Source organism: Mustela putorius, unplaced genomic scaffold (assembly GCF_011764305.1).
Source record: "Mustela putorius furo isolate JIRA1106 unplaced genomic scaffold, ASM1176430v1.1 tig00003898_pilon_pilon_pilon, whole genome shotgun sequence".
Taxonomy (NCBI): domain Eukaryota; kingdom Metazoa; phylum Chordata; class Mammalia; order Carnivora; family Mustelidae; genus Mustela; species Mustela putorius.
The window spans coordinates 18,130,000-18,148,836 of NW_025422047.1; the positions used below are offsets into that span (position 1 = coordinate 18,130,000).

Genomic DNA, 18,837 nt, shown 5'->3' on the forward strand with positions numbered 1-18,837 from the left:
TAAATTCCACATAAGAGTGAAAGCATATAGCAATTGTCTTTCTCTGACTTATTTCAATTAGCATTATTATACTCCCTAGCTCCATCCATTCAAGAAGAAAAGATTTAAATTCCAAAGGTGGCATCAGACAATGACTTCACAATGACAATATTTAGTATTATTTTTTAAGTTACATATTTCCTCTAAAAAGATGTGCAGGCAGACTGGTGAAAGTTGTGCTTTAGAGAGGCAGAGACACTGTTCAGGAAATGGAAAGAAATGTTTCCTAGAGATATGTACTAAGGTCAGTCAGTTCCTACTGAGGAACTGCTCACATGCCATTAAGATCTCTCTGGTCAAACTGACTTCTCTGTGCCATCCCTCCAGAGCCTATAAGATTAACATAACAAGGCCGTAACAGAAATATGCAGTTACATATGTTTGTATCTTTTATAGACTTGTATTACCTGTATTTTATTCCTTCCACAGCCTTATGGGGTAGCTAGTGCCCACTAAGTGCCACATTTATATGTAAAGAATCCTGAAGAGCAATCATATACCAGGCACTAAGCTAGTCTCAAACTAAAACCTGGGTGGGATCATGAAAAATACATAAAAATCAGACAGATGAAGAAGCACAGAAAAGGATATTCTCGACTGAATAAAATGTGCACCAATACAAGTATGCAATGTTAGTTTGAGGGAATAGATGTGTTAAGAAGAGGGGAGAGTAGCTGAAAGTAAGAAAATGAAATGACAAAGGAGAAAAGCTTTGGGGTCTCAAAGCGAGAACTACATCTCCACTTCCAGATGCTGTTTATTAGCATGATAGTCTGACAAGTTATTTTCCTCAGTTTCCTCACCTGTAAAGCAGGGGTGATGATGCCTGCTCCCAGGGATGTGAGGAAGATTAGAGGAAACAAGCCTGACACCATGCTTGGACACAGCAGGCATCAAAACATGGCAGCTATTCATTAATGTAAGTTAATCTACCTTTATAGATCATACATGAGATTCCTCCTCATATAGCATATATTACTTCAAGTCTATTTGCATAAATGGGATACTTGGTACCATAGGGCAGCTGAGTCACTGTTGGTAACAGCAGAGCTTTTATAATCTGTACCAGCCCTCAGGCAAGGAGCTCCAGACAGCGATGCACGCAGAGACTCCCAGTCATGTGAAAGAAGGAGCCACCCTCAGAAAAGGCCTAGCGTGAACAGTCAAGAGGAATCAACTAGATGAGAGGCTGAAGTGGATGAGAAGAGAATGGAGACATAAAACTCCTTAATGATGAAGACGTGATGACAGTAACGCCTATATTGCAAGACTTACCATTTTTTAAAAAGAGTGCATTTTTAACATTTTTATTGAGGTATAGTTGACCTATAATGTTACATTAGTTTCAGGTGTACAACATAGTGATTCAGTAACTCTCTCTGTTATGCTATTCAGAGTGCTTTTATGTTTATCATTTAAGATAATTTTCACCTTTGAAGTAAGCACGACAGCATTATTTTTCCCACGTTATGGAAAATATTACTATTTACTATTAGTTAGATAGGTTATCTAAGGTTAGAGCAGAGCTCTACGAATGACGTCACATACTGCATCCCCTGGTTTTCAAGAAGAAAGTACACCATGCTCCTTCAGCTCTGCTCCACAGCTCCTTACCAGTCTGCTCTCCACTAGGAAGAGCAACATACTTATTAATTAGTCTCCATGGAACAGAAAGGTAACAAATGCACACCACACAACAGCGTTAAGTGTCAAGGTAAACCAGCCAGTGAAACTGTTCCATTGTGTAGGCAATAAAACTGAGACAGAGGCAGACAAGGAGATTTAACCTTGTGTAGTTATTTACTGATGCAGTTGTGATTTATACAGATATCTTTTTGATTTCACCAAGGTTATACATGTAAGTATCTAATTTCAAGAAAACCCATAAATGAAACTTAGTAGAAAAAATTTATTTACCATTCTCAATGGGGAAAAAATATACCACATTAAAGTATTTAAGAAATACTGTTTTTAAGGATACAAAAGAAAAAAAACTTTTGTTTTAAGGAAAATAATACTGTCATTTAGTTACCAAAGAACAGTCAGTTCCAGTGTGAGAAAAGACTGATATAAATGGGACACAAGAATATAAGAAGAAAAACAGAGCAGCCCACTGACATTTTCTCTTCTGTAAGTCAACAAGACTATTAAAGTAAGAGGGCTGACTCTGAAGGTGTTCTATGAGGACACTGTTCTCTGTAAGGGACATGCTTAAAAAGGAGTCCCAAGTCAAGGATCCTGGGTTATTGCTACTCTCTCATTGGCCATATAGCTATTGGGGAAGAAACACTTCTGTCAGCTTTGCTTGGAGGACAGATATCAAAAATAAAACTCCACCCTTCCTCCTCCCATGCTCCCACTCCACTTGTACAGCTGCTCTTCCTTCAATATCCTCCGTCTCAGTAAATGGCAACTCCCATCTTTCAGGTACTTGGACCAAATACCTTGCCAACATCCCAGACTCCTCTCTTTCTCTCATAGCCTCACATAAGCAAGGCTTTGTCCATTCTTTCTTAAAAATACATCCAGAGGGACACCTGGGTGGCTCTGTCAATTGAGCATCTGCCCTCGGCTTGGGTCATGATCCCAGGATCCAGGGATCAAGTTCCACATCAGACTCCCTCTCCCTCTGCCTTTTGCTCCCCCTGCTTGTGTCCTCTCTCTGACAAATAAGTAGATAAAATCTTAAAAAATAAAAATAAAAATACATCCAGAATCCATCCATTCACTTTTACCTTCTCCATAAATATCTTCTTTAACTAGATTATCATTATTTCTTGCTTGGATCAATACAAAAAACTCCTAACTAGTCTTCTGGATTCTACCCTCATCCCAACACCAACTGTTCTTTTAATTTTTGCTTGTTTTTCTAACTAGTTTTGATACTATTTCAAACTTGTGGAAAATTGCAAAACTAGTAAAATGAACTCTCATATACGCTTTACTCAAATTCACCAATTGTTTAGGTTTTGCCTGTTTGTTTTATTAACTCCTCTGTTTTTATATTTTTATATTTTCTGAAATATTTAAGAGTGGGTTACAGACATGATGCCTCCTATATAATTTAGAGTAATATACTTCCTCAGAACAGTGACCGGCTTTTACCTATTTACAATAATCAAAATCATGAAACATAGTATTGATATGGTAGTAGTATTTAGTCTACAGTCTATACTCTAACATTCAGCAATGTTGTTCCCTACATAGTTACCTTTCCTCCCCAGTCACCAAGGATTCAATGCAGAATATTCATTGCACGTAACTAGCATATAATGCTCATTTCCTTTAATCCTAAATAGTTCCTCAGCCTTTCTTTGACTTTTTTGATCTTCATAATTTTTCTGGTGTTTCCTCCCAATTAGATTCAGGACATGCATTTTTTGGCAGCAATCTATGGTCGATTTTTATCATAGCTGCAAGATCAAGCCATTCCTCTGCTCAAAACTCACACCCAGAGAAGAAGTCAAATTTGCTACAATACCCCAGATGGCCTTGTAGGGTCCTTGCAGTTTATGATCTCTCTGCCTGGAATATCCTTCCTCAGATATGTGAATGGTGCACTCTATCCTTTCCTTCAAAAGACAGCTTTATTTGTTATGGAAGTAGATAAGTTGATACCAAAGTATATACGGAAAAAACAAACATCTAAGGATAGCCAGGAAAATAATGAAAAGGACAAACTATGAGAGGGTTTAATGATACCAAACAAAAAATATTCTGAAGGGGTGCCTGGGTGGCTCAGTTGATTAAGTGTCTGACTCTTGATCTCAGCTCAGGTCTTGATCTCAGGGTCATAAGTTCAAGCCCCATGCTGGGCTTGGAGCCTACTTTAAAAAAAAATTACTACAAAGGCACTATAATTATAATAGTGTGGTACTGGGACATAAATAGATAAAGGGAGGTGAAAAGAACATAGAGAAGAAATTGATCCAAAAACATGAGAAAACCTAGGATATGCTAAATGGCATCTGAAAGAACTGGAGCAAAATGGGTTTCTTAATAAAGTGATGCTGAATAACCAGATAGCCATTTGGAAAAAAGATAAATTTAGATCCATATCTCATATCATACAAAAGAATAAACTTCAGGGGCGCCTGGGTGGCTCAGTGGGTTAAAGCCTCTGCCTTCGGCTCAGGTCATGATTCCAGGGTCCTGGGATTGAGCCCCACATCGGGCTCTCTGCTCAGCGGGGAGCCTGCTTCTCCCTCTCTCTCTGTCTGCTTCTCTATTTGTGCTCTGTCAAATAAATAAATAAAATCTTTAAAAAAAAAAAAAAAGAATAAACTTCAATTGAATCAGGGATCTAAAAGGTACATTATAAAACAACACAAAGAGGGGTGCCTGGGTGGCTCAGTGGATTAAAGCCGCTGCCTTCGGCTCAGGTTGTGATCTCAGTGTCCTGGGATCGAGCCCCGCATCGGGCCCTCTGCTCAGCAGGGAGCCTGCTTCCCCCTCTGTCTCTGCCTGCCTCTCTGCCTACTTGTGATCTCTCTCTCTGTCAAATAAAAAATAAATAAAATCTTTAAAAAAAAATGACTAAAACAACACAAAGAGTAGGAGAAAACATGGATGAGGGGCACTTAGGTGGTTCAGTCATTAAGCATCTACCTTCAGCTCAGGTCACGATCCCAGAGTTCTGGGACTGGTACCACATCAGGCTCCCTGCTCAATGGGAAGCCTGCTTCTCCCTCTCCCGCTCCCACTGCTTGTGTTCCCTCTCTTGCTGTGTCACTCTCTGTCAAATAAATAAACAAAATCTTAAAAAAAAAAAAAAAAGAAAGAAAACATGGATGAATTTCTCTTTTATCCTGGTATAGGGAAAAGCTTTTAACAAGGACTCAAAATACAGAGTAATAAAAAAAAGACTGATTATTTTGCATAGGAAAATAACAGCATAAACGAAATAAAAAGAAAACTTATAAGTAGGGGGGAGTATTTGCAATGTATACCATAGGCAAAGGGCTAATATCTCTAATGTATTTTTTTAAATTCTTGAAATTGAGGATCAAAGGACTAAAAACACAATAGAAAACTTGAAACAGACATGAATGGACAGTTTACCACATAAACAAAAAAACCAAATACATCAATAAAAAGTCTCTTAAACACATGTAAAGATGTAAACTCACTCATATTTAAAGAAATACAAATGAAAACAACATTGAGATACCACTGGATAGTAAAGAACTAAATAGAAAGACTACACAGTTTTTGTTGATGAGGCTATAGGGAAGCAGGGACTCTTGAACATTTTTGGCAGAAATACAAACCAGTATAAATCTTCTAGAGGGAATTTTGTAGGCAATACCTACAAAACTACATTTACACCTAGATTTTGACCTAGCAATGTCAATGGCTGTTAAAATTAGTAAAGTGAAAGTATGATGAGAAACAGGATATTTGCACAGTCTCAAAGTATTTTCCTATAATACACTTACTAATTTTAAAGTTTAAAATAAGTAATTATAGTAGAGAAATCTGGTAAATACCGGCATAACCAAGTGATCAAACTTAACATTCCCGTAACTGGCATCTTATGTCTCCTCTATATGATGAAGGGCATACCACTTCTGTGAGGATCCTGCCCCAAATGCATGGCTAGCCTCAATCTAACCCAGAAAAAACCTTAAACTTTCAGAAGGGGAAGAATTTTTGCAGTCTGTTTTGTCTAATTCTTCTATTGCCGTGTCCTCAGGGTCTACAAGATAGCTGGCTAGCATTCTTCCAAGTTGTCAAAGCCATGAAAGGAAAGAGGACGAACAGATGGTCCTAGATAGGAGGAGCCTAAGGAGACAGAACTAGGTGCAATGTATGATTCTAGATTGGATCCTAGAACAGAAAAAGCACATCAGAGGGGAAATGATGAATGTGATCAAGATATTTAGACTACTTAATAGTATTATATCAATGTGAATTTCCTTGTTTCAATTATTTACTACAGCTGGATGTAGGGTATATGGTACCTCTGTGTACTGTTTGTCCACACTTAAGCTCAAGATTTTTTTTTTACGTTTGAAAGAAAAAAGGTGCAGGGAGAGATAGCTTTACAAGGAGGCTCTCCCTGAGCCTAGCATATATGCCCTTTGGCCCACCTAACATTATCTACTTCTCTGACTTTATTTTCCAGAAAAGCACTTATTAATATGTGATAAACTGTATCTTATTTACTGTTATTGTTTATCATGCCTCACTTCAGGAGAGTAAGAATTTTTGTCTATTTGTCTCACTTGTCTGCTGCTGTGTCCCCCATGCCTGGGACAGTGTGCTGGTGGTGTTCAGTAAAGGTCTACTGAACAAGTAGCCGTTACCTTCCCTGAAGTTGTAGGGGCCTCTAAGGGTACCAGGTCTCACATGTGGTGAATATGGCACATCTCCACTCAGTAAGGAAAAGATGATAAGAAAGGATCCTGCAATATCTAGCTCCCACTGTATGCCTAAGAGACATGGACTGTTTAGCAGCTGCAGCACATCTTATGTGCACAGATTTACTCATATACATGGTGGACTTAGGAAAGACTGAAGCGTATTTTAAAACTGGCTTGGAAACAGAATTGAGCAAAGGGGAAAGCAGCAAGCAAACCTGCAGTAATTGCAATGACTGGCTGAGTCACAGGGAAATAATTTGGGGGGGTGGGGGGGCTGGGTGGAAACCAGTGTAAATCCAGGGTTTAAAAGCCAGAAATACTCACATAAATCTAACACTATTCTTGGGTTTCTCTCACAAAAATGCTAAGAACCAAACTTTCGTTTTTAAAATTAGTTTTTTAAAGAAGTCATATCATTCTCTAGGAGCAGTATAACACTTTTTGGAGACAATTTTTAGGTCCTGGCACTCCCGGCAATTCCTTCTCTGCCCAGTAGTTCTCTGGCTGTACTTGTGTGGTGCTAACATTTTATCGAATGCTCCAGTGCCATACACATCAAATATTGGTGGGCTTTTCTCATTTTAGGGAAAAAAATGTGCTGATAGATGGAATTTAAAAGCTTTAAAAAAAAAAATAACATTTCTGGGGCACCTGAGAGGCTCAGCCAGTTGAGTGGCCGACTTTCAGTTTGGCTCAGGACATGATCTCGTGGGTTGTGGGACTGAGATCCCCCCAGAGAGCTCCATGCTCAGCGGAGGGTCTGCTTCAAGATTCTCTCCCTCTGCCCCTTCCCACCACTTGCATGCACCCAACTCTCTCTCTCAAATAAATAAATCCTTTTAAAAAAATGTAACCTTTCTTACACTTTTGACACTCATTTCCATTTTATAACAGAATCTGCTATAATAAGCATATTATGAAGTACACAACTATATTTAGTCATTTTATATTTAATATGATAATATTTCATAGTGTTAGACCAATGGAATTTGAAAGCTAGTCTTCCTAGTTATGTGGCCTTAGGAAAGTTAAATAACTTCTCAAGTGCTTAAGTTTTCTCAGTTGTAAAATGAAGATTAATAATAACTCCAACCTCAAAAGGTTGTTAGGAGGATAAAATTACTTAACAAAATGGAAGGCAATTAAACAGTGCCTTGCACAAAGAGAGTACTTAATAAGTCTTAGCGATTATTAGAACAATAATATTTTATTAATAAAAGGGCATAATGACTTCTATGGACTCTGGCATGGAAATAATTCTAAAATTCTGTTATGTGCTGGCCCAATTATGTCAAACAAACACCCTCGTTGCTTGGAAAGGAGAAAATAAAACCTCCGCAGTATTTTTTTTCTCTCCACTTCATAAATTGCTTCAGGGTTTCCCACAGCATATTTATAATATGCTGGTTCTTTCCTGAAGACTGGAGCAATGAGTTAAATGTATACTATAATATACATCCATAGTTTTGATTTTCATTATATTACATTATTAACAGCACAATCTAGTCTTGAAAGTAGCTTTTTTTCCCTCTGGTTTTCTACTCTCAAAATGTTAGGTTTCCAGGGTTAATATTAAAGACATTGTACTAATGCTGTTCAGGATCACTGGTCTCTAGAACATAAGAGTAACATTAAATTTACAGTTTCCTTGGTATTTAATTCTCTAAGATACAGACAGATTTCATCTTCTTCTTAGGCCTTTTCTTTCTGGTCTGCCGCTCATTAGCTGAAGGATAGTGGGAGCATGACCTCACACCGCCAATCCTCGATCCTCTCCTCTGTAAACATAGCATCTGTCCTCCCATAGTCACAGCAGCAGGAGATTCCAAAGGCAGGTTTTTTTTTTTAATTTTTAATTTTTTTAATTAACATATAATGTATTATTAGCCCAGGGACACAGGTCTGTGAATCGCCAGGTTTACACACTTCACAGCACTCACCATAGCACATACCCTCCCCAGTGTCCATAACCTCACCCTCCTCTCCTGACCCCTCTCCCTCCAGCAACCCCAAAGGCAGTTTTTAAGACTGTATGTCCTTTTATAAATACAAGGTTTTTAAATAATAATGTAGACCATTTGAAATAATCAAGGCTGCTTATTTAATAATAATTTACCAGCTGCTCTTCACTATATTTTAAAATATCTATGACTTGGCAGAGAAGAAGCAATCATATCTAATAAGAATTATGAAAAAAATAAATAGAGCTTTCACCAACCTGGCCATTTGCTTGTAAGCTTCTTCAGCTACTGCAAAGATATGCGGATCCATGTCACCCATATTCTGACCACTATATGCATTAATAATATCTTCTCCATAAATAGGCAGCTGTTCATAAGGATTTATAGCTACTAGGACTATACCTGGGGGAGGGGTAAAAAAGCAAAAGAAGTTAATGATATACTAATGGACATATAAACTTAGTAAAGTGAGAATCACAGTCAACACAAATTTCAATTTCAGTTAATCTTGAACTAACAAATTGTTTAACAAATTGTTAAAGATCAAAATATACCATAGCCTTTGCTCTGAACCTGTTATACCTAGACCTAACTAAAACTGCATTTTAAAACATTAAGCTGTTAAAAATAAAAACTATGGTAATGTTAAAATAACTTTAAATATTTTCATAATATTTCAATAAAATATTCAATATTCAATTTAATAATCAAAAATATTCAATATTCAATAAAATATTCAATAAATACTGAAAATATTCAATAAAATAAAATAAAATAAAAAATTTACTACTAGAAATTTATCCAAATGAAATAATCAGACATTCAAGCAAAAGTTTTTTTTTCATAAAGATATTTATCATAGTATCATTCACAAGAGTGAAAAGTAGAAACAAACAAAATATATAACAAAGGAAGAGTAGCCAAATATTTTGTTACATTCATAAGACAGACTATTATGCTACCACCACAGATTACATTTTTATTAAAGAATATTAAATGTCATAGCAAAAGATGACACAAAACTATATACAGATTAATTCCAATTTCATATCTATTTATACTTTCTCACATATACACACATATAGGATATATCAACATAATACTGGTTATTTTTCAATAGTGAATTACATGAAACTATTTTTCCTTTTTTATACTTTTTTGTATGTCTTTAAAGTTTATAGTTGGTATATACTGACTTAATGAAGTCCTTCAATCAACAAATATTTATTCAGGTCCAAGTATGTCTCAAGTCTTTTCTGAGTGCTAGGTTTATAACAGTTAACAAAAAAAGACAAAGCTTTATTCTCATAGACCTTATATTCTAGTGGGAAATTGAGACAATTAACAAGATAAAAAATAAATATCACAGGTTAGATAGTAGAAAGGAAAAGGGAGAAAAATTAAACAGAGAAAGAAGATGGAAACTAAGGAATGGAGTAGGGGTTTATGATTTAGATAAGACAAGCATGGGAGTCTTCACCAAGGAGGTAACATATATATGCAAGAAAAAGACAAATGGAAAAACGAAAATTGAGAAACAGAAGTATTTGGTTCATAGATAAGGAAGAAAAAGAGTTAGTATGAAGGATGCAAGAGGTATAAATTCCTTTATGAAGAGAAGATAGCTGTCCCTGTCCAAAGCAGGGGAGTAAGGAAGAAATGATGAGCATGGAGTTGGTCACCCAAGCAAAGACTTAGAAGAAAATGAATGAAATCCCAGACCAGAGCCCAGAAGAGAGTTATCAGGGAAAGAAAGTTAAGAAGTCAGTAGAGAAAAGAGCCAGGGACAAGGTAGAAAATAAGATTAAGAAAAAAAATAGAGAGAGAGAGAAAGAAGAGACAAAAGAAGGAAAAGGGGGGAAAAAATCCCAAAGTACCTGGTGCTTTATATCTAAGAGAAAGAAAAAAGAATCCTAAGCTGAGTCACTGGCAGCTAATACTGTAACAAGCATGGGCCCAGGCCAGCATATCAGGCAAGAACAGTTACCTTGAGTCCTCAGTCCTGCACTGAGAACAAGAGAACACTGAACTTCTCAAAACCGCACTTTGAACATCTACTCTTCTTGAGTAGCAGTCCTTGTACGAGATCAAAGTCACTGGCAAACCAGTCACTGAATTTGTCAAATGACTTCTTTGGGAGGAAGATGGACCCAGTTCGGTTCTTTTTTTTTTTTTCCTGAGCAAAATTATATAAGTTCACAAAAGAGCTTATTCAGCACAAAATGCAACTAGCTAATGAACATGGTAATCTTGTTTAACTCTTTAGTGATTCTCTCTCTAGGAGGAACCCAACTGCAGCCTTCTTTCCCCACGCACAGTAATTCTGTGGTTATGTCTATCAGAGGAAGGAGTTCACGGTCCACTCAGAAAGCAAGGCACACTTACCACAATATGTATAAATAAGTTTGGAGTCAATAAAGCGGACTCTGAGATTGTGGAGCACAGCAGGCTCATGAAGATAGCTGAGGGCTGTGAGGTCATTTTCACCCACAAGTATGTCAGGGTTTCTCAAATGAGGCAGTTCCTTGGTCTTTGGATCTAGACGATATTCCAACTCCTGAAAGTATACAAGATATAGAATCTGGATAAATCATAGCAATAAAAGTAAAACAGGCCCATACACTTTGCTTATTTTCTATTCCTGATATGACTCTCAGCTATTAAATGCATTCTTTTCCTGACACCTTCCAAAGTCACAGAAACTGGTGGAAATGGAAGTCTTCTTTTTCACTAGATGTATTAACAAATTAATACAACTATTAAGAATTTTTGCTAATACAGTTTGAGAAGTTTAGACTTTTTAGAAAAATTTTTCATTTTTTCCATTTTTTAAATTTAAATTCAATTAATTAGCATATAATGTATCATTGGTTTCAGAACTAAGTTTAGACATTTTTAACCCAATTACTGAACCAGAAGCTTTGGTTTTTAATTTTTTTTTTTTAAGTAGGCTCCATGCTGGGATTGAACTCATGACCCTGAGATCAAGATCCAAGTTGAGATCAAGGGTAGGATGCTTAACTGACTAAGCCACCCAGACACCCCTGAACCAGAAGTTTTTCATCTTTAAAAAACATTTCTCTCTCTCTCCCTTCACCTGTGATAAGCAAATGAGCAATAAAGAATGGTTAAGAGCTTGACTCTAGAGCCAGATCAACCCAGGTTCAAATCCTGAAACTGGTACTTCTTTTGTGGTCTTGGATAAGTTATTCAATGTGAATCCTTCATTGGTAGAAAGGGCATAATAAAAGTAGCTTGCAGGGGTGTGATAAAAATTAAACGAGGCAGGGTGCCTGGGAGGCTCAGTCATTAAGCATCTGCCTTCAGCTCAGTTCATGATCCCAGTGTCCTGGGATCAGAGTCCCATATCAGGCTCCCTGCTCAGTGGGGATCCTGCTTCTCCCTCTCCAGGTTCCCCATGCTTGTGTTTCCTCTCTCTGCTATCTCTCTCTGTCATAAATAAATTAAAAATCTTTTAAAAAAATTAAATGAGGCAATGTATGGCATGTAGAAATACCTGGGAACCCCTGAACACTGAGAGGTCCAAGAATCCCCTGAAATTAAGTGTAAATGTATATATGTCCATATGTGTATATATATACACATATGTGTATTATATTTTGGAAAGACAGTCCTTAGTTTTCATTTGATTTTCTTTAATGAGGTTGATTGGCCTACAAATTTAAGAAGTACTACTCAATTTAAAACCAAAGAAATATGGCTTTATGGCAAAGCCAAGCATGCAAATTATCACACAAAGAGGCATTAAGGACAAATAACATATTACAAGTAAAAAGGCAAAAAAATGAAATGTAACTGTAGAGAAGGACTAGCTGGTTTTGTAAAAAGCCACATTTCTTAACACTGCAGAGATAAACGGATGTCATATATTCAAAATAGATTGGAATGAACTATGCTAACTATGTGATCACAACCATTTGCCCTTTGACCTCTCTCTGTCTGTTTGTTATGGATGTAATGTCCTTGCATTGATCCCTGTATTACATAAAAGCCACTTCTGTCTATGCAATCTCAGGCAGAACTACTTAATGTCTCTGGGCATTGGCTTCCTTATTTGGAAAATAGTTATATTACGTACCAATCTACAGGGTTGTTGTGAGAATTAACCTAAGAAAATATGGCTCACAGTGCCTAATTTTGTGCCTAACACAGAGTAGTTGAATTCTTTAAATTTGGCATTCAAGGCCCTCCTCTACTATGGCCTAATTCTTCCCTGCCTTCTTTCCACCTAAACTTGCCTCTGTTTTGCTCTCTTGAAATTCATCCTCTGTATGGCCACCAATGAGTCTTTTCTAAAACACAAATCCAGCATCCTTTCTCTGTTTAAAAATACTTCAATCACTCCCCATCACACATCACTTGATGTCCCAGAGTTTTAGGATGATAACCAGGCCATCTGTGATGTGGTTCCAGCCCCCATCCAGTCCTGTACTCTTACTTTGCATTCTAACAACATGGAACTTGTTTAGTTCCCCAAATGCACATTACTGTGCACACCTCCCTGCCTTTGCATGGGCTTTTCTGGATTCCTGAAATGCACTTCCCCTCATCTATTTGTTCTTCACACCATGCCTCCCGATCCGTTACCTTCACCAGCCCGTCTACCCACTCCTCACTCTGTTCTACTTCTGTTCCTGGCTTTTACTTGTTATATCATGTCACACTATTCATAAATATATCTATTTCTCTTACCTAACACTGATGTCAGAAAGCACCTTTTGCCACTTCTTAACATGCTGTATAGCAGAAACTTTAATATGTGAGCCTAGAACTAGAACACACATCTTTCTAAATCTCTGCTCTAATCAACTTGTTATATTCACTAACACCAAAATATGCTCTGCTACTCAAAGGGTCTACCCATTTCTCCTTGTCAATCCAAATTTTATCCTACCTTTAAGGTTAGTTAAAATTCTTCTTCCCTCTCGACTCCTTCCCTGACAAAGCAGCTCATAATGAAATTTCCCTCTTAGGCATCCTAAAATCATTACTATCTTTACAAAATAGCGAGTGGTTGTGATCACAAATCATGAAGACAAATTTTCTGGCTTAAAATCCAACCTTCATCCCTTAATACCTGTATAATCTTGAACAATCCCTCTGAGCTCTAGTTTCTTTATCCATAAAGTGGTAATAACAACAGCCCCACTTCACACAATTGTTGTGAGGATTAAATGAGTTACAGCAAGTAAAACACTTTGAACTATGTCTGGCACAAAGTAAGTGTTCAATATATGCTAACTCCCAGGTAGCACTACTCATTTGGTAATAGTTCGTCATAACCTTTTGATATCTTTAACATCGTGGTGTTGAATCTTTAGATTCTATGCTTTATGTAACTTTTCATGTATTTGTATCTAGTTTCCCTGGCTAGACTATAAGTTATATATGGAAAACTAGTGTCACAGAGATGTTTAAAAAAAACAGTGTGACAAGCCTTGTCAAATGCCATGGAGAGGTCAAGTAGGTAGAACTAGGACATGTCTATCCATGCAGAGAATGCAGACAGGAAAGTATAGGAAAGCAATTGGTTTTATGTTTTTCTGATTGCTAACAAACTGCTTTATATGTAATACTTTGTCAGTAAACATTTTTCAAAGGATTAGGTCCAGTAAATATTAAATCTCAGACTGGCTCTTTAAGCAACATTCTCTTAGTTACCATGAAGTTAATGCTAGCCTAAGTAAAGTAAACAGGCACATCTTTGGGAGGATTAGAAGTGAATCTAAACCTAATCATAACAAATTCATAGCCCACAATACCGGATTTTTAAAGTTGTTTTTTTTTTTAAAGATTTTATTTATTTTATTTGACAGACAGAGATTACAAGTAGGCAGAGAGGCAGGCAGAGAGAGAGAGAGGAGGAAGCAGGCTCCCTGCTGAGCAGAGAGCCCGATGCGGGACTCGATCCCAGGACCCTGAGATCATGACCTGAGCCGAAGGCAGCGGCTTAACCCACTGAGCCACCCAGGCGCCCGGATTTTTAAAGTTTTGACATTTTCATTAACCCATTGGGATAGAAAACTGAGTTTGCCCTTTTGCTATTTTTTTTAATTTAGTAAGTGAAAATATTAGATTAATTCAATATTTTGACTTCCAAATGAAGTCAGATATGTCACAGCAAACTCACACTTTTGAATTCACTTCACTTTATGCCAGTAACAACAAATAAAAGCAAAATTTTTACCTTTCCTTCCTCAAGGCGAAGCAGGAGGACTTTATCTCCCGGTTTATAATCTTTGAGCAGCTCTGCTGACTTCCAAACTTCCTCAGGATCAGGTATCCAAACTCTGGCAAACTAGAAGACAAATAAACAAAAAATTAAACTAGCAAATCAATTCATTTACAATAATATGTAAACACATCATGATTTATATATGATGAAACAATTTATAAAAGAATAAATCTTGGCCAATATGAAATTTACTTTTTAAATTCATAGTTGCATAAAAGTACTTCAGTCCCAGTAGTACCATCATGCCCACATTATATAAAAAGCATGCTCTGTATTGTGGTAATAATGTCAAAATACATGTAAATCAAATCATTCTATTGTATACCTTAAACATACATAGTATCATATGTCAATTATATCTCAATAAAATTGGAGGGAAAAGTATGCTCTGAACAAACAGCTACAATTAAAGTTTGAATTTGCTTTATGTAGTAAATGTCACCTGGAGATGTAATTTCCGGTAAATCTACATATAAATCTATTTTTTCATTGAATATGGACCTTCAAAAATCTGAAAACTTGATTGTGAAGCTGGATATGGTGGCTCTGCCAGCTTCAACAATACAGCTATCTTTTTATAATAGCAATTTGAATCTTTGATTATGGGTTTCATCCTGTGTTCTGCAAAGATTTTATGAATTCCTCAGAGGCCATTAAGGTGTGGAAAAGAGGAGAGTAAGCTTGTAGCTTGGAGCCACAGTAGCTTTATAGACGGGGCATCTGGAATTTTCTCTGAAGAAAGCTCTGTTGTTAATTAAAAAGAAAAAAATTAAGAAAGCATTGTTGTCTAGTAGTTTGTCTTCATTGTTAAATAAAGATGAGTGAAAATGGTATATTGGACCAACAATAAGTTGGCTCTCATAGCCTCAATATCATGAAAGGTCTGGTAATCAGTCATCAGGGGTTCCTGAAGCAGCAGATCTTTAGCCTCAAACAGACACTTTTGGACTTAACCCAATTTTGGACTTTGGATCAATTTTGAAGAAAGAGAAAAATATATGTTAACATGAATGAGTCCTCCAAACACCACATTGAAGAAAAGTTTTATGATTGCTTGGGTTTCTCAGGAAGGAATCTCCCTTTATGTACATTAAACTTTGATGTTCATTTTCAGGAATATATCACATATAAAAATAATACCACCACCAGCCTTTCTCTGCTTTCTTTTCCTCAAGCTTGTATTACTACTTGAACTTACTATTAATGTGATCGCTTCTTTACTTATTTATTATTTCTCCTCCTCCTTTAGAATACACTCCATGTCTGCCTGTTCAACATTGTATTAAGTACCTGTGGACATAGCGGGTTCACAGCTGGGCACTTAGTATTTAAGGAAAGAATCTCAGAATAAAGGGCATAAATTGAATAAAAGTAGAATGGTTAAAAAAAATGTGTCATTGCTTTACTTTTCTCTTATTATTACAGATTCATCAAAACTTTTTGTCTCAACAGTTTGCAAAGGAAAGAGTACTGAACTAGGTTATGACTATCTTACAGGCATCTTAACCTTTATTTCAGGCATCTGTAAAATGGGATGACAGCAGTACTCACTTAGATCATCTCAAGGGCTTTCATACATAGAAACTTTGTGAAAAGCATAAACCAATAGGTAAGTACAGGTTGAGATTGCTACCAAGTGTGTATTCCATAAGAAATGATTGCTAATATTATTTGTAAATATGTCACTGAAATTTGTTTTATTACTTTCCTCCCAGTTACACAGTCCACAAACTGAGTAACAGCTGTCAGTAAATTTACCAGAGGCTACTAAGGCTTTACAAATGTTTACTAAAATGTTAGTCATTCAATAAACATTATGTGTACCAACTGCTCCCACTCTGAAGCTCACTTTAGAGAGCCAGTATTTTATTCAACTTTCTCTGGAAGGGTTTACTGGTTCCAGAAGAGATATGTAGTATGTGAGATTCAGAGTCATGAAATTACCTACTACCCTGACTGATGAAAGCACAAAAAAGCAAAATGGATCTACGTGAGTTTGTAGAAGCATGACTGACCTGCTCTGAACAGGAGGAGATTTTTAACTAAATCTAGAAAGATGCACCTTCCTGTGATTTGCATCAGTGATATGCACTCTTGCCAAAGGCTAGATTTCCAAGAGCAGGGAGTTAACAACACTTATAAACAGTATAGGGGGGCTTCGGACCTTACACTCACCACAGGCAAGGTATTTAAACACCAAACATCATCCTGACAACCAAATCCCCCATTATCCTATCTCTGTCTCTTGGGAAAGTATCCAAGGAGAAATAGGTCAGAACTCAGTCTATTATTACCATTGTCTTTTTATGGTTCTTTTCCACCCTAACCTATGAGATTGGTGACTGTGCAAAAACAACCCTACCAGAACTGGGTCAGTCTGGGAAATATATATATATCTTAGTTGCTGCAACCGAGAGAAATTCCAACCTGACAATGCCCTTCCTATCGTCTCTGTCACCTCCAACCATACTTTCTTCTTTTACCCTAGGCCACCAGTGAGAATACATACAGCAGCCCTGAGAAAGAGGACTGAACTTGTCCAGCCACATCCTGAGGGGAGACTGCAGGAAGACTGCAGTGGCAAGACAAGGCCCCAAGATCATAAGAGAAACATGGAAATGGAACACAACAGCAAGGTTCAGGAAGGAATCAGAAACAGGGGTGGGCACACATACCCACTAAGTCTGCTCAGCATTTCCCAGGGAAAACAGAAGCAAAAGATAACCCTAGCCAAAGCGAATCAGACGGGACACAGCTCCCAACAAGACAAGGGAGGGTCCAATGTCATGCAAGGCTGCAGTCTTATAATTAGCTAGTAGAGAGTGAGACTTTCCTGCAATGCTCTTCATTCTTTTCTCCTACTCACACTACTCCAATTTTGTCTCTTGAATATCACATTTAGGATACCTCAGACCTTATTTTAGCTATTTACAGATCAATCTACCTCCCACGCCAGACTATATACTCCTTAAAGGCACCCGGGAATCCTCTCTAAGGTTGGTCAACTCCCTTACCCATGGTGGGTGAGCAGCACACAAGATAAATAAAGGTAGGACAAGGTATGGAAAAAAGGTGGGAGAACCGGGACAAGAGGTGCAGAGGCACATCACAGGCCTACTTCAGGATTTTCCCTGAGTCCACAAAGCACACTAGAGATGGGGAAGGCCAAGAGAAGGTCAGAGGCCAAAAGAAGAGAGATCTGTGAAGTGGTCCGCAGAGTTAACTGCTGTAGAAACCAGCAGGAGAAGGGAAAGCAAGGATTTGGGGTCTGAGGTACTGAGACTACAGCCAAAAAAAGCTGTGGGAGATGAAGGAAACATAAACAGGCTTAGAAGAGTTAACATTACAATGTAAACACATCAAAGAAGATTCAGGACAATTCAAAGGAACTCCTGATGACAAAGGAGAGTAAGGACAAAATGGAGATGAGCTAAATATTATGATAACAGGCAAAATCTGAGTAAATAAGGCTACCACAGAGTTAAGTTGTGTAATAGCTTACAAGGGAAATAAAAACCATCTGTCTGTCTGCAGTACAGCTTAATAAGGCCTGCCTGGCAATGATGAGGTAATAATGACAGGGTCTAATGCCAGAGCCCTGGAAAGGTGAGTTTGGGAGACAGGCTTGCACTGGTACTTCCCGAAAGGGGCACAAACGGAGCTAGCTCAGCCTAACATGGCCCTCCTACCTTCTTCGGATTACACCCATCCCTGTACATGTAAGGAGGCACGAGTCATCTTTCTTTTTGTATCCTCTCACAATGACAACACTCAAGATGTTCTTGATTAATGCAGATGACTCACTAGAAATTTTGCTAACTTGCACTTGTCAGTCAAGGAGCTCTGAGATGTGGGCACCACGAGCAGTTTTTCTGAAGCCTCAGAAACTTTGGGAACAAGACTGACAGCACTGAGTAAATGAACAATCCCTGAGTCCCCAAAAAAATCTGACCCATGTGATTCTCTCCCCTCCCCCAAACTCCCAAATCCCTTACTCACTTTTCATACAGCACATGTGCACATCTCTCCTAGCTCCCCTATTAAGTCACAAGCAGCTTGGCAACATAGAATCTGCCTTGGTTCCTGCATGTTTGCAAAAATGAATGCTTTAGGGGCACCTGGGTGGCTCAGTGGGTTAAGCCTCTGCCTTCAGCTCAGGTCATGGTCTCAGGGTCCTGGGATTGAGTCTCTGCTCAGCAGGGAGCCTGCTTCCTCC

General features: G+C 37.7%; 1 protein-coding gene across 8 annotated transcripts in view; it reads right to left on the minus strand.

Moving 5' to 3' along the window:
* The window catches only part of MYO5A (myosin VA), a 189,742-nt gene that overhangs the window by 112,201 nt on the left and 58,704 nt on the right, over positions 1-18,837 (minus strand). For all 8 annotated transcript variants that reach the window (XM_045067909.1, XM_045067906.1, XM_045067911.1 and 5 more), the window contains exons 2-4: positions 14,574-14,684; positions 10,751-10,922; positions 8,623-8,767 (exon numbers count right to left, since the gene is read on the minus strand). In XM_045067909.1, the coding sequence (XP_044923844.1) occupies positions 8,623-8,767; positions 10,751-10,922; positions 14,574-14,684 (428 nt within the window). The remainder of the gene's footprint in view (positions 1-8,622; positions 8,768-10,750; positions 10,923-14,573; positions 14,685-18,837) is intronic.